Raw genomic sequence first — 15890 nt, forward strand, 5'->3', positions numbered from 1 at the left:
CTGTAACACGCAGGACAAGAAAAGGACACAAACCCCGGTCTCCTGGGTGAAAGTCCTGTTTTTAACCCATCCACCACCCCAACCAACCTCCCTATGCAGATTTCCGGGCTTTCATACTACTCGCTACCGTAGTCGCTCCTAATGCTACGTCATCTTCTCATTGACTTTACATTGGCATTGTTTTCCGTGGTGGCCACACGGACTTTTCACACATTCCGTGCGATCACCACGTAATGCGGTGTTAACAGTTCGTGATCATTTTACGGAATTTTGTGAGATCATTCTGTGTGTACAGGAAGGATGGGACGCTGTTGACCTCAACTGAGAAGGTAATTGGGCGGTAGAAAGAGCACTTTGAAGTACTCATAAATCAAACAAATGCACCTTCTATGGTAGAGGCAGAGCTGGAGGCTAATGAAGGATCTTGGTTAATTCCACTGGTGGAAGTCACTGAGGTAGTCAAACCACACCAGAGCGGCAAAGCCCCGAGGATTGATAAGGTCCGTCCAGAAATGCGGAAAGCTTTGAGTGTGAAGGGGTGTCTTGACACACGCCTCTTCAACATTGTGTGGAAGTCTGGGACATTGCCCAAAGAGTGGCAGACCGGGTGATGATTTCCACAATTACCACCCCAGTCAGCCTCCTTATGAGGAACTTGTCATTCTTACACCTTATCAATTTACTTTGTGCTTTATTCCTGTAATTACTATGGACACTAGAGAGCACCACCACTATAAATACTAATTAGAGTTGCAATTTCTGCTTGAACAAACAACCCATAGGAGCGTTTTTTGGGGGAGGACAGTCTCTTATTTTGTGTTTTGACCATTGTGAACTGTGTTACACTCTATCTTGTTTACCATGCTTTGTGGGTGTAAATTTTTGCCGTGTCATGTCCAAGGTCCCCCCACCCCTCTAATGTTAGGATTCCCGCACTTGCCAAATTCCACATTATTCCCAGTATATGACTGCAGTGGGAGAAGTGATTCCAGTCCCACAGGAATACTGGGTTCAGCAGAGTGATGAAGATTGAAATGAAGAGCATGGCTTCAAGGAGTGAGGGCAGGATGAAATATGTCTTTCTCAGCTGCAAAGGACTACAATGCAGCAGAAGACAGGGGAGGGAGGGCATCTATAAATTGTCTGTATTAAAGAGAGCTTTGCTCAGAGAGTCGACAGAGCTTCTCTCCTCACTCTCTATTTCTGTCCTTGATGATGGAGATCCTGGAAGAAGTTGAACTCTGCTTCCCACAACTCCTCAATTCCTCCTGCAAGAAGCCAATGCGTACTCACTTTGAGATCATACTGTCTTACATTATACTGTCCTCCATCACTCTGCTCACCACAACTCTCAACCTGCTGGTCATCATTTCCATCTCCCACTTTAAGTATGGGAGACATACTGCATGGAATTGAAAACAAAATGTTATACTTGTTTGGTGGAAGATAGTCTCATGTTATTTTCTGTGTCCTCTTTCTGTACTCAAATGTGTTGCTGGTCTTCCTCTCCAGGCAGCTCTAAACCCCCACCAACCTCCTCCTCCTCTCTCTGGCTGTCTCAGATTTCTTCGTGGGCCTCCTCATGGTCTTTCAAATTATGCTCATAGACGGTTGCTGGTTCCTCGGTGACCTCATGTGTACTCTGTATTATCTTTTGGACTACATCATTTCTGCTGCTTCAGTGGGAAGCATAGTGCTTATATCTATTGACCGCTATGTGGCTATTTGTGATCCTCTGCATTACACCACTAAAGTCACAGAAAAAAGAGTTCAAGTCTGTGTCTGTCTGTGTTGGATATGTTCTGTAATCTTTCAAATTCTGGTGCTGAGGGATGACTTCAAACAACCAGGCAGGTATAACTCCTGCTCTGGAGAGTGTGTGGTTGTCAGTGACTACATTGCAGGACTTGTTGATCTGGTGGTATCCTTTATCGGTCCTTTCACTGTCATCATAGTTCTGTATATGAGAGTATTTGTAGTGGCTGTGTCTCAGGCTCGTGCCATGCGCTCTCATATTGCAGATGTCACACTTCAGGGTTCAGTGAAAGTAACTGCTAAGACATCTGAAATGAAAGCAGCCAGGACTCTCGGTGTGGTTGTAGTTGTGTTTCTAATATGTCTCTGCCCATACTTCTGTGTTGCTCTTACTGATAACTTGCTCAATCCTGTATCTGCTGCATTTGTAATATGTCTGTATTATTTTAACTCCTGTCTAAATCCTCTGATTTATGCCTTTTTCTACCCCTGGTTCAGAAAATGTCTTAAACTTGTTGTAACCCTTCAGATACTGCAGCCTGCCTCCAGTGAGAGCAACATACTATAGAGAGAAGGATTAGAATTACTTTTGCTATGAAAAGAAAAATATACTTGTCCATATTGCAAGGACCTAAAAAAACGTAGGTCTGCGTAAAGTGAAAACATGCTACTCTTTGCATTTATTGCATGGACTGTATGTGACATAAACCTGTGGAACTAGTGAGCATTAAAAGGCAATCTACCCTCTGCTGTATATTGTTAGTTTCACATCTAGAATATATACCTGCATATGTTACAGCATGGAATTTACGTCAAGGTTCTAGACATTTAAGCAAGCAGTAGTCATAACCATGATCATGCACCTTCATCAATTATTTAGGGAAGGAGAAAATGACACAGCATGCTGGTGCATCTCACGGGCCTCTTCAGTCAAATGCACTGCATGTAAAAAGTTATATGCAGTGCTGGGGAGTAGAGAACTAGCCTGTGATTACTGTAAATTAGTAGTTTAACTACATTTTGCAGTAGCTTGCTGGTACTGTAAATACTTTCATATTTGCATAGTGAATCAAGTAGTTATATTAGTTTTGGGACACAGATGTAACATTTCATTCTGATATGCTCAAGGTTACTGTAATAAGGCTCCTTCTGTTAAAAAAGTTATGAGATTTATCAGCTCCTCATCCGAATCATCAGCCACTACCACCGATATCTGGCCTCCATGGGGGGATTGATATTCCTTCTGCCCCCTTGTTTTCAAATCTCCCTGTACAGTCTAAGTGCATAAGAGTTACTGCCAATACTTAAATATCACATACCATCTGTTGTAATAAACATTCATCTTTACTTCATTCACTTTTCTCTCCTGATTGAAATGTACTTAGTTACTTTCACCACCACTGCAGACTTTTGTTCTCTGGAATACACAACATTTAGCTTCATGACGAGGTGCTCTAAATGACCATACTTTTACTTTTGTTGGAGAGTCTTCATCAGCAGTTTTAGCGTTGAGCTACAAAACACATGCTGGACCCTTTAAAGGTCAGTTCGAAAACAGCATTTCACCTTGGACTGATGGTACTGGATGTCACCCACAGGGCCATCTATGTTCAGCTCCACCTCACCCTCTGCACACAATGAACAGGCAATGGTTACAGCAGGGCACAAACACAGGCAGGGTTTGGGAATTCATAACAAAATATGTGATGTGCTTTTTAAACCAAATGGTTAATTGCAAAGGGAAGCTAATACCAAACAAACAACTACAGGTACAACTAATACCAATTAATTATTGAACTGTGTCTAATGTATAGAATTATGTACTCATGAGCCAATTCAAGCCCAATGGTATGACATCTAAACCTGGAAAAAACAAGTTGAAAGCAATGTGTATTTTGCTGAACCAGTCCCAAATATATTTGTGATGGACACTGGAAGTCCATCAAAGTACTTCACTGACATAAACAATGACAACGGTTCCACTGCAATCAATGGAGACGGATACAAAGCAACAGATACAGATACAGTTTGATAAGAATGAAATACAAGCCAATAGAGAAAGACAAGAGAACTTGTTAAACCGGCATTTCATCTAACGAAATCCAACACTGAAGAGCATCAAAGAGTGTTGCATACTGAACCTGCCCCTCCAACTCTACAAATGACCACAAGAATGTATGTGTGTGTGTGTGTGTGTGTGTGTGTGTGTGTACACAGACCTGTATGTGTGTGTGTAGGCTGCAGCACAATGACCCAGGGCAACTTCTCTCCTTCTGCCGACAAAACCTGGAGAGCTGTGTGTGACAGAAGGAGTGAGTTATTGATAATTACTGAAATCCTTCACCTTGCTCCAATGCACATGTGTCAAACTCAAGGGCCGTGGGCCAAATCCGGCCCCTCGCAGATTTTGATCCGGCCCACATACCAATTTAGGTTCATAATAAATTTCAGCCCACCTATATTTTTTTTCTTGGGGGGGCATTTTTAGGCCTTTATTTGACAGGACAGCTTAGATTTGAAAGGGGAGAGAGAGGGGGAATGACATGCAGCAAAGGGTCGCAGGTCGGAATTGAATCCACGGCCGCTGTGGCGAGGACCGAGCCTCTGTACATGGGGCACACGCTCTACCAGGTGAGCTACCTAGGCGTCCCAGCCCACCTAGTTTTTGTTGCTTTTTCTTACTTTTGGCGACACTGTTGGCGCTTTTTTCCACGTTTTTGTCACTTTATCCAACGTTTTTTTGTTGTTGTTTTTGTTGCTTTATTTCTGACCTTTTTTGGCGCTTTTTTTCTATGATGGCTAAGGAACTTTTATGCTGACTTTTTCAGGACTTTATGTCGACCAAACTGTAAGTGAGAAAGCTATATGAGACATGCAATAATACAGTCAAAGATATTTGACTTTTTCGAAATTAAAGCATGTCAATAAAATAAACATGAACACTGGAAACGTGATTCTCATTTCCAGTGTGGCCCTTAGTGAAGTTGAATTTGACACTACTGCTCTAATGTTTCAGGAAGTGTACTGATTTTGGATTTCTTGATGAAGGAAGTTTTGAGCGTACCTCTATCCTGTGTGTCACCATCAGCGTGAGATGGATCCTGGCTGTTGTCGTACAGCGACAGCTGAATGATCTCCCCATCAGGACCCAAGATCAGGCTGCCAACAGATTTGCCATTCTGCAAATCTGACAACACACAACAACTCTGAGGAACGGAGACATAGACCCTTTGACGGGTGAATAATAGTGAAACAACCAGTGCCTGGATTGGACCAAAAAAGGTGCCAGTACTCTAATTCAGCAATTGCATAAGATGATCATTGCATGTGTCTTAGATATCTTTGTATTCACATGGATATCTTGAGAGGTGACCCACAGTAGTCGACTATTCAATGGTTTGATCTACAGAGCCTGGTTAGCCTACCAATTTCACACTCGAATCGTCAAAGTGTATGAAAATGTGGTCATGAAACAATAAAATGAAATTAAGGATCATTCCATTTAGCCTCTACTGGGGTGCTAGATGTCTAATTTTACATAGAATTGCTTGTTTTTTCCCCCATTAAATCATGATATATAGTCTATTTTGGTATAAATAGCAGCCTATTAAATTAAGCTTAGCGTTAGTTCATGCAGGATATGGAAGTCATACGCCTGCTAATTGAATCTTCATTCCTATCAGACACACACCAATCACAGTCATTCTCACATCAAAGGCGGTCCTTTTAAATATGACTCCCTCTCACTGATCCCTGCTACGCTGATGCTCCTTCACTCGCTGCTGCTGCCGCTGGCAACGCTTTGCCTCCACCACCCCAGCCTCCACCTTCCTAGTTCAGAGTCTTAACAAGACTCAAAGTTTAAAATGGTTTTCATTGTCTTTCTTTCGGCTCACTCTTGTATACAGGGGGTTTCTGCATGGTGCGTCCTGTCTCAGCTTAGCATGCTGCTTGGCTGGTCCAGGAAGCATGATCAAGAGCACCAAGCATAACTGTATTTCCATGTGTTGCGATAAATGGTTAAATCTATGACCAGAGTGTTCCTGACTGAACAATACTGTTAATTACAATTAGAAGTAAAAGAACTTATGGACAAACATCAGCAGTGCTAGTGTGTAGAGGCCCATTTCAGACACTGAAAAACATTATCTCTCACACATTGAATTAATGTAAATATATGAATGTCAGGAAAGAGGTGAACTGGTCGTGAAGTTGAGTAACCATGTATGCAAAGTAAGATTTTAAAAACATTAACTTCATGGAAAGACAAGGTTCATGTCTGTTTTACTAACAACTCCATTGTAGGTCACTTTTACATTTTAGTTAAAGGTTAAGTGCAACAAGTTATCTTCAATCATATCTCATATTTGTTGATAGGAGTGGTTCTTGGATGAGGCCCACTGTGTCTCCATGACAGTTCTATGATTCACACTATTACAAGAGATACAACAGAAACAAAGCATGGATAATTTGGGCTGTGCGCTCATGAAGCTTTTCATAAGCGACAGTCTGCATTTAACACACACAGTGGCTACCGTCCATTTTACTGGAATCACTTTGAAAGCTGAATCAGAACAAAGGAAGAAATAGTTAACATAGTTTCCTGTTCTGACACAGGGGTTTAGCTCCTCATACCTCTCAGCTCCAGAGGCAGAACGCCCCTCACCACGCCTCTGTTAGCATCGCTGGATTCATAGGGATCCTGGAGGTCAAGCAGTCGATTCTGTAAGAAGGCCAAAGAGCTCTGTTTGCCCGGGCCTTTCCGTCCTGCAACACAACCCAGCAGTCCTACTGGAGGAGGAGGCTCTGAAGGGGAAGACACAGAAGACAGAGAAGACACAAGCGACGACCATGGTAAACCCTTGCAGAAAATATTCTCCAACTAGAGTGTATGGCTTGGGAAGTAGCTCAGTGGATGGGTTTTGTGGCAGCATTGCAGCAAATGAATTATGAATCACAACGACCACAAAGACACACAAAGAGGTTGCTGTTGAGCTGATCTCTCTCTCCATCTATCAGGCAGAGTGTATCATTTCACATCTAAACACCAGCTTGTAAAGTTTGTGCTGTACCGTCTCCTGGCTCCAGCAGAATCATAGAGCCTTTCTCTTTCTCAGAGGGTAGCCCTTCTCCTCCTCTTCCTCCTCCTCCCTGCTCTACTGTCTCTTTTATATAGTATTGTCTCTCTGTTTTTTCTCTTCCTCCTCTTTGGTTTCCACTTATCTCTTCTGAAAGAGAGAGGGAGAAGAGTTAATAATTTGTACATTGGCAGATGAACATTTCCTTACTATAATGTCAGCGTTTATGAAGTGGAGATGTACACATCACTAAATTAAAACGGGTTACACAACACACACTATGGAGAGGTAAGCTGTTACTAAATATTTCACTAAGTAATTGCCAGGTGTAACTGCTGTGTAGCTAACTAATCATATGGAAGACATATCTGACATGACTTATTGAAAATGCTGTGTAATAATTATGTGAAATAAAAGTATCATGTATATAGTATAGAATATTGCCAAACATACTAATCTATCCAACTAAGTCAGTGTGTGTATAGTCTTCCCCTGTGTGTGTCTTTGTTACCCTTCTTTCCAGGAAACAGCAGAGGAAGAACCAGAGGCTGCTGATGGAGTCTATTCAGATTTTCTTGGGATTGAAACCCAACTCGTTCTGCCTTTGGTTGGGCATCCTGCATCATTGCACGGCCGGGGGTGAAGCTACGACTCTCTGCTATTGGAGGTAGGCACCGTGCATGGTGTTCATCCCTGCTGGGGCCCTGAAACATTCAATAGAGGCGTGTCTGCTATTCAGAGGTTTTGCTCTCAGATAATGTAATGCCACATGTGGGAAATGAGGATTTCTGTCAGTATTTCAAATAACACCAATATTTATGCCGTAGAGATCAGAATAAACCAAAAATGCACATGCACCTTTACAGATTTTTGTTTTTTGCAGTTGTTAAAAAAAAGTATTCTACTGTGATATTTCAGTATATAAAGAGCGGAAGTAATGGAGTACGTAGTTCCAATAAAACCAAATGATGTGTGTTTCAAGGATATTGGCAATTTACTGCCAATCAATGTCACTCAAAGTTAGTAAAATAGTAAATTTTAGAGATAGTACCTGTTTCTATGATAATCCAGATAATGGGTTCTTGAATATCTGATTAATTTCATTTTTCTATATGCCAAATTTTATCTTCACAAACAGCAGTTTTCTGATTCACTACCTAAGTTTGTGTGAACGTGTCTTACCCTGTCTGTCTTCTCCCAGCTAGGTCCATTACTGACTGAATGTCCCACTGTCAGGGGAGGAAGGAGGCCTGTGTGTGGGGAAGGCAATCAGTGCATCATTATCAATATATACTGTAGAGGAGGTGTACTACGAGGTTAAGGTTTGGTGTATACTCCACGTAGTCTGACTAGACTACAGTCAGGAAAATACAGTTGTTGATTGATATATTGAAAAAGAACATGAGTACATGAAGATAACTTCTTGATATATTGTTGACTTATTTTCATACACATTAGGACATACATTTCTGTCTATTATGACAGACCACACACACACCTATCCTCCCAGGTCTTTTCCCACTTATCGATTTTTCATAGTTGTCTTCATCACTGGTCGTTCCACTTTCTTGAATGGAACAGCGTTGATCATCTGCCACGTCATGGACCCATTTCTTTGGATGCTGGAGCTCCCCTCCCATACTACGGTGGTTTATATCAGTATTCTGTATATTTTCAGTTTGCCGCAGAGTCAGACTCATGTCTACGTAAGTCTGCAGTTGGTAGAAAACACATTTAGCCAATAAATTAAATACATTTACATATACATTTTCAAAGATAAATGCACATAAATACATAATAATACACATGTATAGATTCAGTTTCAGTCATAAGCATCCACCTGAGGTTTCTCTGGTTCGTCAGGGGTCTTTGCTGCGTAGTGTCCCCAGGGACGAGGATCCGTCTGTGGAGTTGGACTCCTGGAGGTGCAGGGTATCTGAAGGAACAGATCCAGCCTGACTCTCTTTCTGCTGCTCTGCTCCTCCGCATTATCTGCAGAGAAGCTTAATTTTTAGGATCTAACCATACTAAGTTGCTTTCAACTGCTTTGGGATAGTTGACATGGTTGCATTCTTCCACTTGGTTATAGTTTTAAGAAGCAGAGCAGGACTTACAAAAGCCACATGACTCCCAAGTGGCTTTACTGCACACAAGTTTGATAATTTGTTATTCTGGCAGAGAAGTTTCGTAGAGTTACACTTTATTCATTATGAAATTCTTTGCTATTCAGGCAGAATATTTTCTTGTTTTTACATCATATTTGTTTTGTTGTTCTTGCTCATAACAGGATACTATGAAAGAGTTTCTGTTTTGGACTTTAAATCTCCACCTATATGTACGAGTTTGTATCAACCCATCTACCCATGTTTCCATCTTTTACCTTCAGGTTGATTCTCCAGTTGTTCAGTGATTTTCTCTGCAGGAAGCCACTGGGGGTTCAGCTGTACAAGGAAATCCGGACTGGACTGCTCTTGGGTTGTGTGAAGGGGCAGAGGGCTGGGAACGATGAAGGTCTGGAGCAGGAGGTAGATGAAGAGGAGGACAGAGGAGTGGATTGAGTCTGGAGGAGGTGAACTGGAAGGAAGACAAACATAAGACTTGCATTAGTGATTTTCTGACGATCCAACTATGACTGCTCTATGTGGTAGAAAAAGTTTAGCCTGTTTGCTAAAATAGATAAGAGGAGTTATTCCTGGTCTATACCTGAGTGTTGCTGTAGCTCACAATGGCTGCCGATAACTCCTTGAGGGTGCTCAGTTGTTCCACTTGTTGAGTGTACCGCCGAACAACCCGCTGCTTCTTCTCTCTGGTCTCTGAGAGACAACCCGTTTCCATAGTAACCAAGTCCTGGAGACAGAAGAAGGTCAACCTGAAACCTCTTGGTTTCTGTAAATGTCAAAGGTCTATGTAGATCAATATGGAGTTTTCAGTAAAGGCTCACACTTGTGTCTGTCTTGTTAACTGTTTACAGTAGGCAAATATCCATTGGTACACAAACACACATAATACACACACACACACACACACACACACACACACACACACACAGATACCTGGGAGTATAGTAGAAGTGGCCCCCTACGGGTGCTGTAAGTTTTTGGAATGGCTGACTCTGCCTCCACAAGCAGATGGCCGCTGTTGGACAGTCGCAGGAGAGAGTCCTGGGACTTCCAAATGTAGTAATCCTGTTGACAGATTGATGGATAATATTGATTATAAGATTAATGGAATGATTGATTGATTATTGAATGTCTGGATTGATGGATGAACTGAATTATCGGTTAACTGACATAAATGTGAGGATGTTTAATTTAATTACATTCCATAACCAAGACAGTAAACCAGCAACCAACAAACAATCTGACCAATATGCAACTAAAGTTCAATTCGATACTAATAGTTAGAATTGCCCCTATTACAGCCTTTTGTGAGTACCTGCGGTGTAAAGCAGACGTCCAGCCGTCCGTCATGTCTCCCTGTGTTTCTGTTGGTTGAGACGAATCGAGCACACCCCCGACTCAGCAGGGACAGAGACAAATCCTTCATGATGTCTTGGATTCTTGGAGGATGGCTAAGTCAAAGGGGAATTATGTTATTCCATAGACTAAGCCATAATAACGATAATAGTGCTCTATGCAGATGATTCTGAATTGATGTGGTAATTTAAAACGTAACTATTACAGTAGGTTTAGGTTTTTGTGGAGTTTTCTTTTGCTCTCAGAGTCTGTGTTGGTTTTGATATGCATGAAAATGTACTCTTAATTGCCTTTATATTTGTGAATGTAAGTGTGAATTAGATTGAATCGTTTGAGGTGTGTGGTGGCACTGTGAAACAATGGCAACCTGATCAGGTGTACCCTGATTTCTTCTCGCTCAACGTGTGCAACCATGAGGGTAGGAAAGGACATACGGGTATAAGAATAAAGTTTAAGATTGGCACCACTGCCCAATGTGTAAAGTCATTGCGGAGCACAGGTTATTATCTCTGAATGCTACGTTTTACTTCTGCCTTACTATACTAGACTATAACAGAGACAACATTGTCTTTAATGCAACAACTGGATATATATCACAGCAGATAGCACATGCAACGAAAGAGGCAATTATGGAAGTCACGTATCATCAAGCATTCAGTTTAGCTATTCGATTCAATATAATTCTATTTCATTTATATTGTAAAATCACATCAGAAGTTATCTCAGGATACTTTACAGATAAAGGTCTAGAAAGTCCTCATTCAGATTGACAGAGTGAATATAACAGAATAAATCCAATTAACTGAATCACCAACATTAGAAGTACCAACATTGAGGAGAAAAACAAATCCAGAGAAAGAACTGAAAAAAAGTCAAGTAAGTGAGGAAGATTTAGATTTATTTAGTTTTTCAGCTCCTTTCTTGATTTGTATCATATTTTATAGCAGAAATGAGCATTAAAAGACAAAACATTGGACGTACCTGCTGTCTCGCATACAAAGACTGCCCTTTGTGTGTGTACGTGTGTGTGTGTGTGTGTGTGTGTGTGTGTGTGTGTGTGTGTGTGTGTGTGTGTGTGTGTGTGTGTGGGTGGCTGTGTGTTCAATCCCTGTTGCTAGGTTGTTGAGAGTCTGTACTTTGTGTTTCTGTTGCCGTGGCTGCAGTGACATGTATGGTAGCACACCCACACACACACACCCACACACACACACACACACGCACGCTCACATGCGCACGCACACACACACACACACACACACACACACACACACACACACACACACACACACACACACACACACACATATAAAGGAAAATAAGACTTTTAAATGTTGCCTCCAGTACTGTGAGAACACCTCACATGCACCAGGGCATTAAAGGCGTGATAAGTTGTAGTTTATTGCTAGTTGGTCGCAGCCAGGCATCAGTATGCCAAGGCCCCTACCCCCCATCTGACATCACACCAGACTTCTTTGCCTTTCATCAAGGTTGGGGCTTGCTTCATGACTTGCTTCATGCATCCATGATTTCTTTCTTTCAGTGATTATCCAAAGCTCATGAAGGTTGAAATTGATATCCATTGGTAATTTGAGAATATGACCTTCAGACTCAGCTCCTTTATTACCACAACAGTTTGGTACAATGCCCCCATCACTGTTGACACTGCACTAATCTGTCTTTCCATCTCCCAGTTAATCTAACACTCACTCATGAACAAGACCCCAGGCAGCTTAAGACACATATTGACCGGATAATCTTCCATGGACAAGATCCCCTTGCAGTGCCCTGTCCCAGACCCCACCCAGAGACTACAACAGGGCCAGGTACTCTAAACTGTTCTATGATGACACATAGAAGCGACCACTCCAACACAGCGGTGCTCATCGGGGGGCTTGTTTGTATCCCAAACCTAAAGCAGTGCCACTCACCCTGTGCCAGTCAAAACAAGAGAGAATTCAGCCCCTCTTCAGCCTCCACCTCCCTCCTAAACTCAAACTACTTCCCCCTCAGACATTCAAAGTCCCAATTGCAAGTTCACACTGCCGGGGGTTAGGCCCCAGCCTCGACCTGCGAACCAATTGACATTGCACTAGACCCCTAGCCTATCCTTGTGGATGGTGGGCCCAAATGCTGAAGTTTCTATGGGTACAGGCTTGGCCACCAGACACTCGCCAATAAGCTACCAGGCCTGGCTCCAGAAGTGGCCCCCAATTCCGTATTCCAGGCGAGATTATTATTATTATTAATATTAAATTTTTACAGTATCTTGTTACATTTTTTTATTTTTTTTATTTTATGTGGTGAAGAGTGCATAATGATTTGTTAAGGACTTCCACCTGACTTGGAGACTTGCCTGTCTGGACTTTAGAACCTGCGTCATGGCTTTTGGACTTTTGTTATGAAACAATCCGTTCACAATTGTTTTGTAGTTCGTATCCTATCATCTACTGGCTTGACCTCCGTGAGTTGATTCTGAAGGCAGTTATGAGCGCTCGGACAACAAAGTGACACGAAGCAGGGTTCAGTTCACAATGTTCTAAAACAGGGGTCTTCAACGTATTTTAAGCCAATGACCCCTTAACTGATAGACAGAGGGATCAAGGACCCCCTACTACGTATATTGTATAAAATAAATGGCATATTAAACTGGGTCTACAATAACATGTAGGGTAGTCTAAAGCCTTTATACATACCTTTTATTTATGCATAGAATACTAAGCTGTTAAAATAATAATTGTTGGCATGATTTTAGAAATCATCTTTTAATGTTAAACATACATGTTGCACAGTGAATCCTCAGGATTAATTGTATCTGTGGATGGCTACCTTAGTGACCACCCTACCTATAGGCCAGTGAGCCTATGATCAATGGTTTTTTTCTTGCTGTTTTATACTGTATTTGCTAATAATATGTTGGATTCACATTCATTTTTGAAAGAATTAACAATAATTTGGAGGCCCCCATGCAGTAACTCTGAGGACCCCCTTGGGGTTCCGGACCCCCTGTTGAAGATCTCTGTTCTAAAGGTTTAAATAGACACACAATAATAGATTTAAATTTTCTAACAATCGCTCCATTCACTTAGATGACGTAAGAGTACAGATAAGAAAGGGGCACCAGAGGAAAGGAGGATTGGTTCAAGGTAGGTTCACGTGAATACATCTTCAGGAAGGAATACATTTACAACAATTTATGATGCCAATTAAAACAGATGAGAGGATTTGCTCAGAGTTGGAATGTAACAGATTCACAACAACTTTCAAAACAAGGACTTGGTCCCACCTCTGGTACTTGCTACATCCAAACATGGCTGCATTCTACAAGAAACAATAGCTCAGTCTTGATTGGTTTAATATTCTTCTAGACATGTTGGTTTGTTGGCCAGAACAAAAGTATAAAGGTATGGAAACTGCTTCTGTTTGTCTCAGTAGGGAGGGGAGGTTATGGCAGTCTTCAGTGTCCTATTGATCAGCCATCTCTCTGACTGGTAAATTTCATCTCTGATATGAGTAATATGACACAAATTCTCACAAAGTCTTACACATTTTTAATGCAAAGGCAATTTTTAATGGATGTTTGTAATTCCAGGTTTTATTGACATGTTATGGTATAGGTCAACGTCTACCAAAAGCTTCATGTTTATTACAAACTATGCTTTTCCATGACTATATTCTATAACTTTGAATTCATCTATCATCTAAGCTGCTTGTGTCTTATTACTGGGCCGATGGAGAACTCAACTCAGATTAAGTCATTTGTGTTGGCTATGTATGGTAACATGGGTCCCTTAAAGTACTTGTTTTTCACTGTGGCATTGCTATTTTACATATCAGTTATTTTGGCCAACACAGTTCTTATTGTCATTATTTATGTTGACAGAAATCTGCATGAGCCGATGTATATATTCCTGTGTAATTTGTTTGTTAATGAAATATATGGCAGCACGTCTATGTTGCCTTGCTTGATGCATCAAATGTTGTCGGACACTCATGAAATTTCTGTCCTTTTCTGTTTCCTTCAAATATTTAACATTCATACGTATGTAGCTGTTGAATTTGGAACGTTAACAATAATGGCATATGACAGATTTATATGTATTTGTAAGCCTTTACATTACAATGCCATAGTAACTAAACAAATAGTATTAAAGGTAATTCTTATTATTTGGATAGTTTCCTTTATAGAGGTTGGAGTTTTACTGTCGTTCACTATTCGTTTAAAGCGTTGTAGGACTGTCATCCACAAGCTTTTTTGCGCACACCACCTTGTAGTGGAACTTTCTTGTTCACCAGACAGAACAGTGTCACTTATTCATGATCTGGTGTTTGGCCTTTTTTTCACTGTTGCTGCTCCTGTCACTTATATTTCATTCACTTATGTCAAAATTTTGGCTGTGTGTTTAAAGGGTTCCAAAGAGACCAAAATGAAAGCTGTTGACACCTGCACTCCACATTTAGTTTCACTCATTAGTTTAGTTTTTGCCTGTTTTTATATTCTAATCACTCAGAGATTTGACATGTTGTCTGTTCCATATCCACTGTGTGTTGTCATGTCAATGTATGTAGTGATCGTTCAGCCTCTTCAGAATCCAATTATTTATGGGCTTAAACTGTCAAAAATTAGACAAGCTTGTAAACATTTGTTGACATTAAAATCATTGCAACGCTACATTTTCCTGCATTCTCGGGTCCATTATTAATACAAATAATACAGCACAGTTTATATTGTGGCAATATTGTTGTTGTCATTGCTTTCCATACAAAACTGGAATCTTCTGGGGTTGCTGCCCTGTAAGAGGTTTATTAATTTTACTCAAGCAAGAAATGTTGTGTTTGCGGTGGTGAAAATGCAATGTATTATTTTTGATATAATTACTTGCTGGAGTATTGATGGAGTACTATGTGTACCCACAAAGAAATACATGGTTAAAGTGCTCATATTGTGCTCATTATTAGGTTCATAATTGTATTTGGAGGTTATATCAGAATAGGTTTACAGCAGTTTGTGAACAGTGTTTTCTCTGGAAGATGGTATAAGTCCCTTTGTGGGGGACATTGGGCTTTTCACTTTGTAAACCTATTACATGCACAAAAAAGATAAATAACACAATAAAGGAAAGGGAAAAAAGCAAAAAGCATAATATGAGCACTTTAGAGTACATCTATTTTTTATCAAACACAAATGAAGATCTAAAGTAGGGGCAAGCAAATACTGAGATGTGGGGTGGATGTTGCCCCTTGACAAAAAAATACTTGACCTGCTGAACGAAACCTGAACATTTTCCTTATTGAGCCACAGAAATCAGAAATCCCCTTTTAAATGTAACAACATACATATAGTTAATTCAAATCTAAAATTTAAATGAGTTTACCATCTATTGAATCATACACAACTACAAAAATGTTAAGGATAACACAGTTAAGCAAGGCTTGTTTATATCTCATAGTACCAAATAATGTTTGACTTAGAGTGACTTTAATCATGATGATACAGGACAATAAGCTTACACTTCCCATAAAGTGTCCCGTAAAACATAATTGGACATTGTGCTGAAAACAATTGCAAATAAACTGATTAAGC

General features: G+C 40.7%; 3 protein-coding genes across 3 annotated transcripts; 2 read left to right on the forward strand and 1 right to left on the reverse strand.

Moving 5' to 3' along the window:
- Nucleotides 1–1212: 1212 nt before the first annotated feature.
- LOC144525847 (trace amine-associated receptor 4-like) lies at nt 1213–2323 on the forward strand. Its single transcript, XM_078262911.1, is given in 2 exon segments — nt 1213–1388; nt 1513–2323. Coding segments are annotated over 2 exon segments (987 nt in total).
- Nucleotides 2324–3291: 968 nt separating this feature from the next.
- On the reverse strand, nt 3292–10379 carry kiaa2012 (KIAA2012 ortholog). Its single transcript, XM_078262930.1, is given in 14 exon segments — nt 3292–3383; nt 3975–4049; nt 4820–4942; nt 6391–6561; nt 6828–6983; nt 7345–7561; nt 8016–8083; nt 8332–8545; nt 8674–8825; nt 9214–9334; nt 9336–9407; nt 9537–9680; nt 9887–10018; nt 10269–10379. Coding segments are annotated over 14 exon segments (1848 nt in total).
- A 3658-nt stretch (nt 10380–14037) lies between these two features.
- LOC144525867 (olfactory receptor 4K1-like) lies at nt 14038–15009 on the forward strand. The gene has a single exon (XM_078262931.1). It carries the CDS (start codon nt 14038–14040, stop codon nt 15007–15009), a length of 972 nt encoding a protein of 323 aa, XP_078119057.1.
- Nucleotides 15010–15890: the final 881 nt, after the last annotated feature.

This window comes from Sander vitreus, chromosome 11, assembly GCF_031162955.1.
Source record: "Sander vitreus isolate 19-12246 chromosome 11, sanVit1, whole genome shotgun sequence".
NCBI lineage: Eukaryota > Metazoa > Chordata > Actinopteri > Perciformes > Percidae > Sander > Sander vitreus.

Excerpts from the sequence above, each read along its gene's own strand:
- LOC144525867 (XM_078262931.1), top strand. The coding sequence starts at position 14,038 with ATGGAGAACTCAACTCAGATTAAGTCATTTGTGTTGGCTATGTATGGT.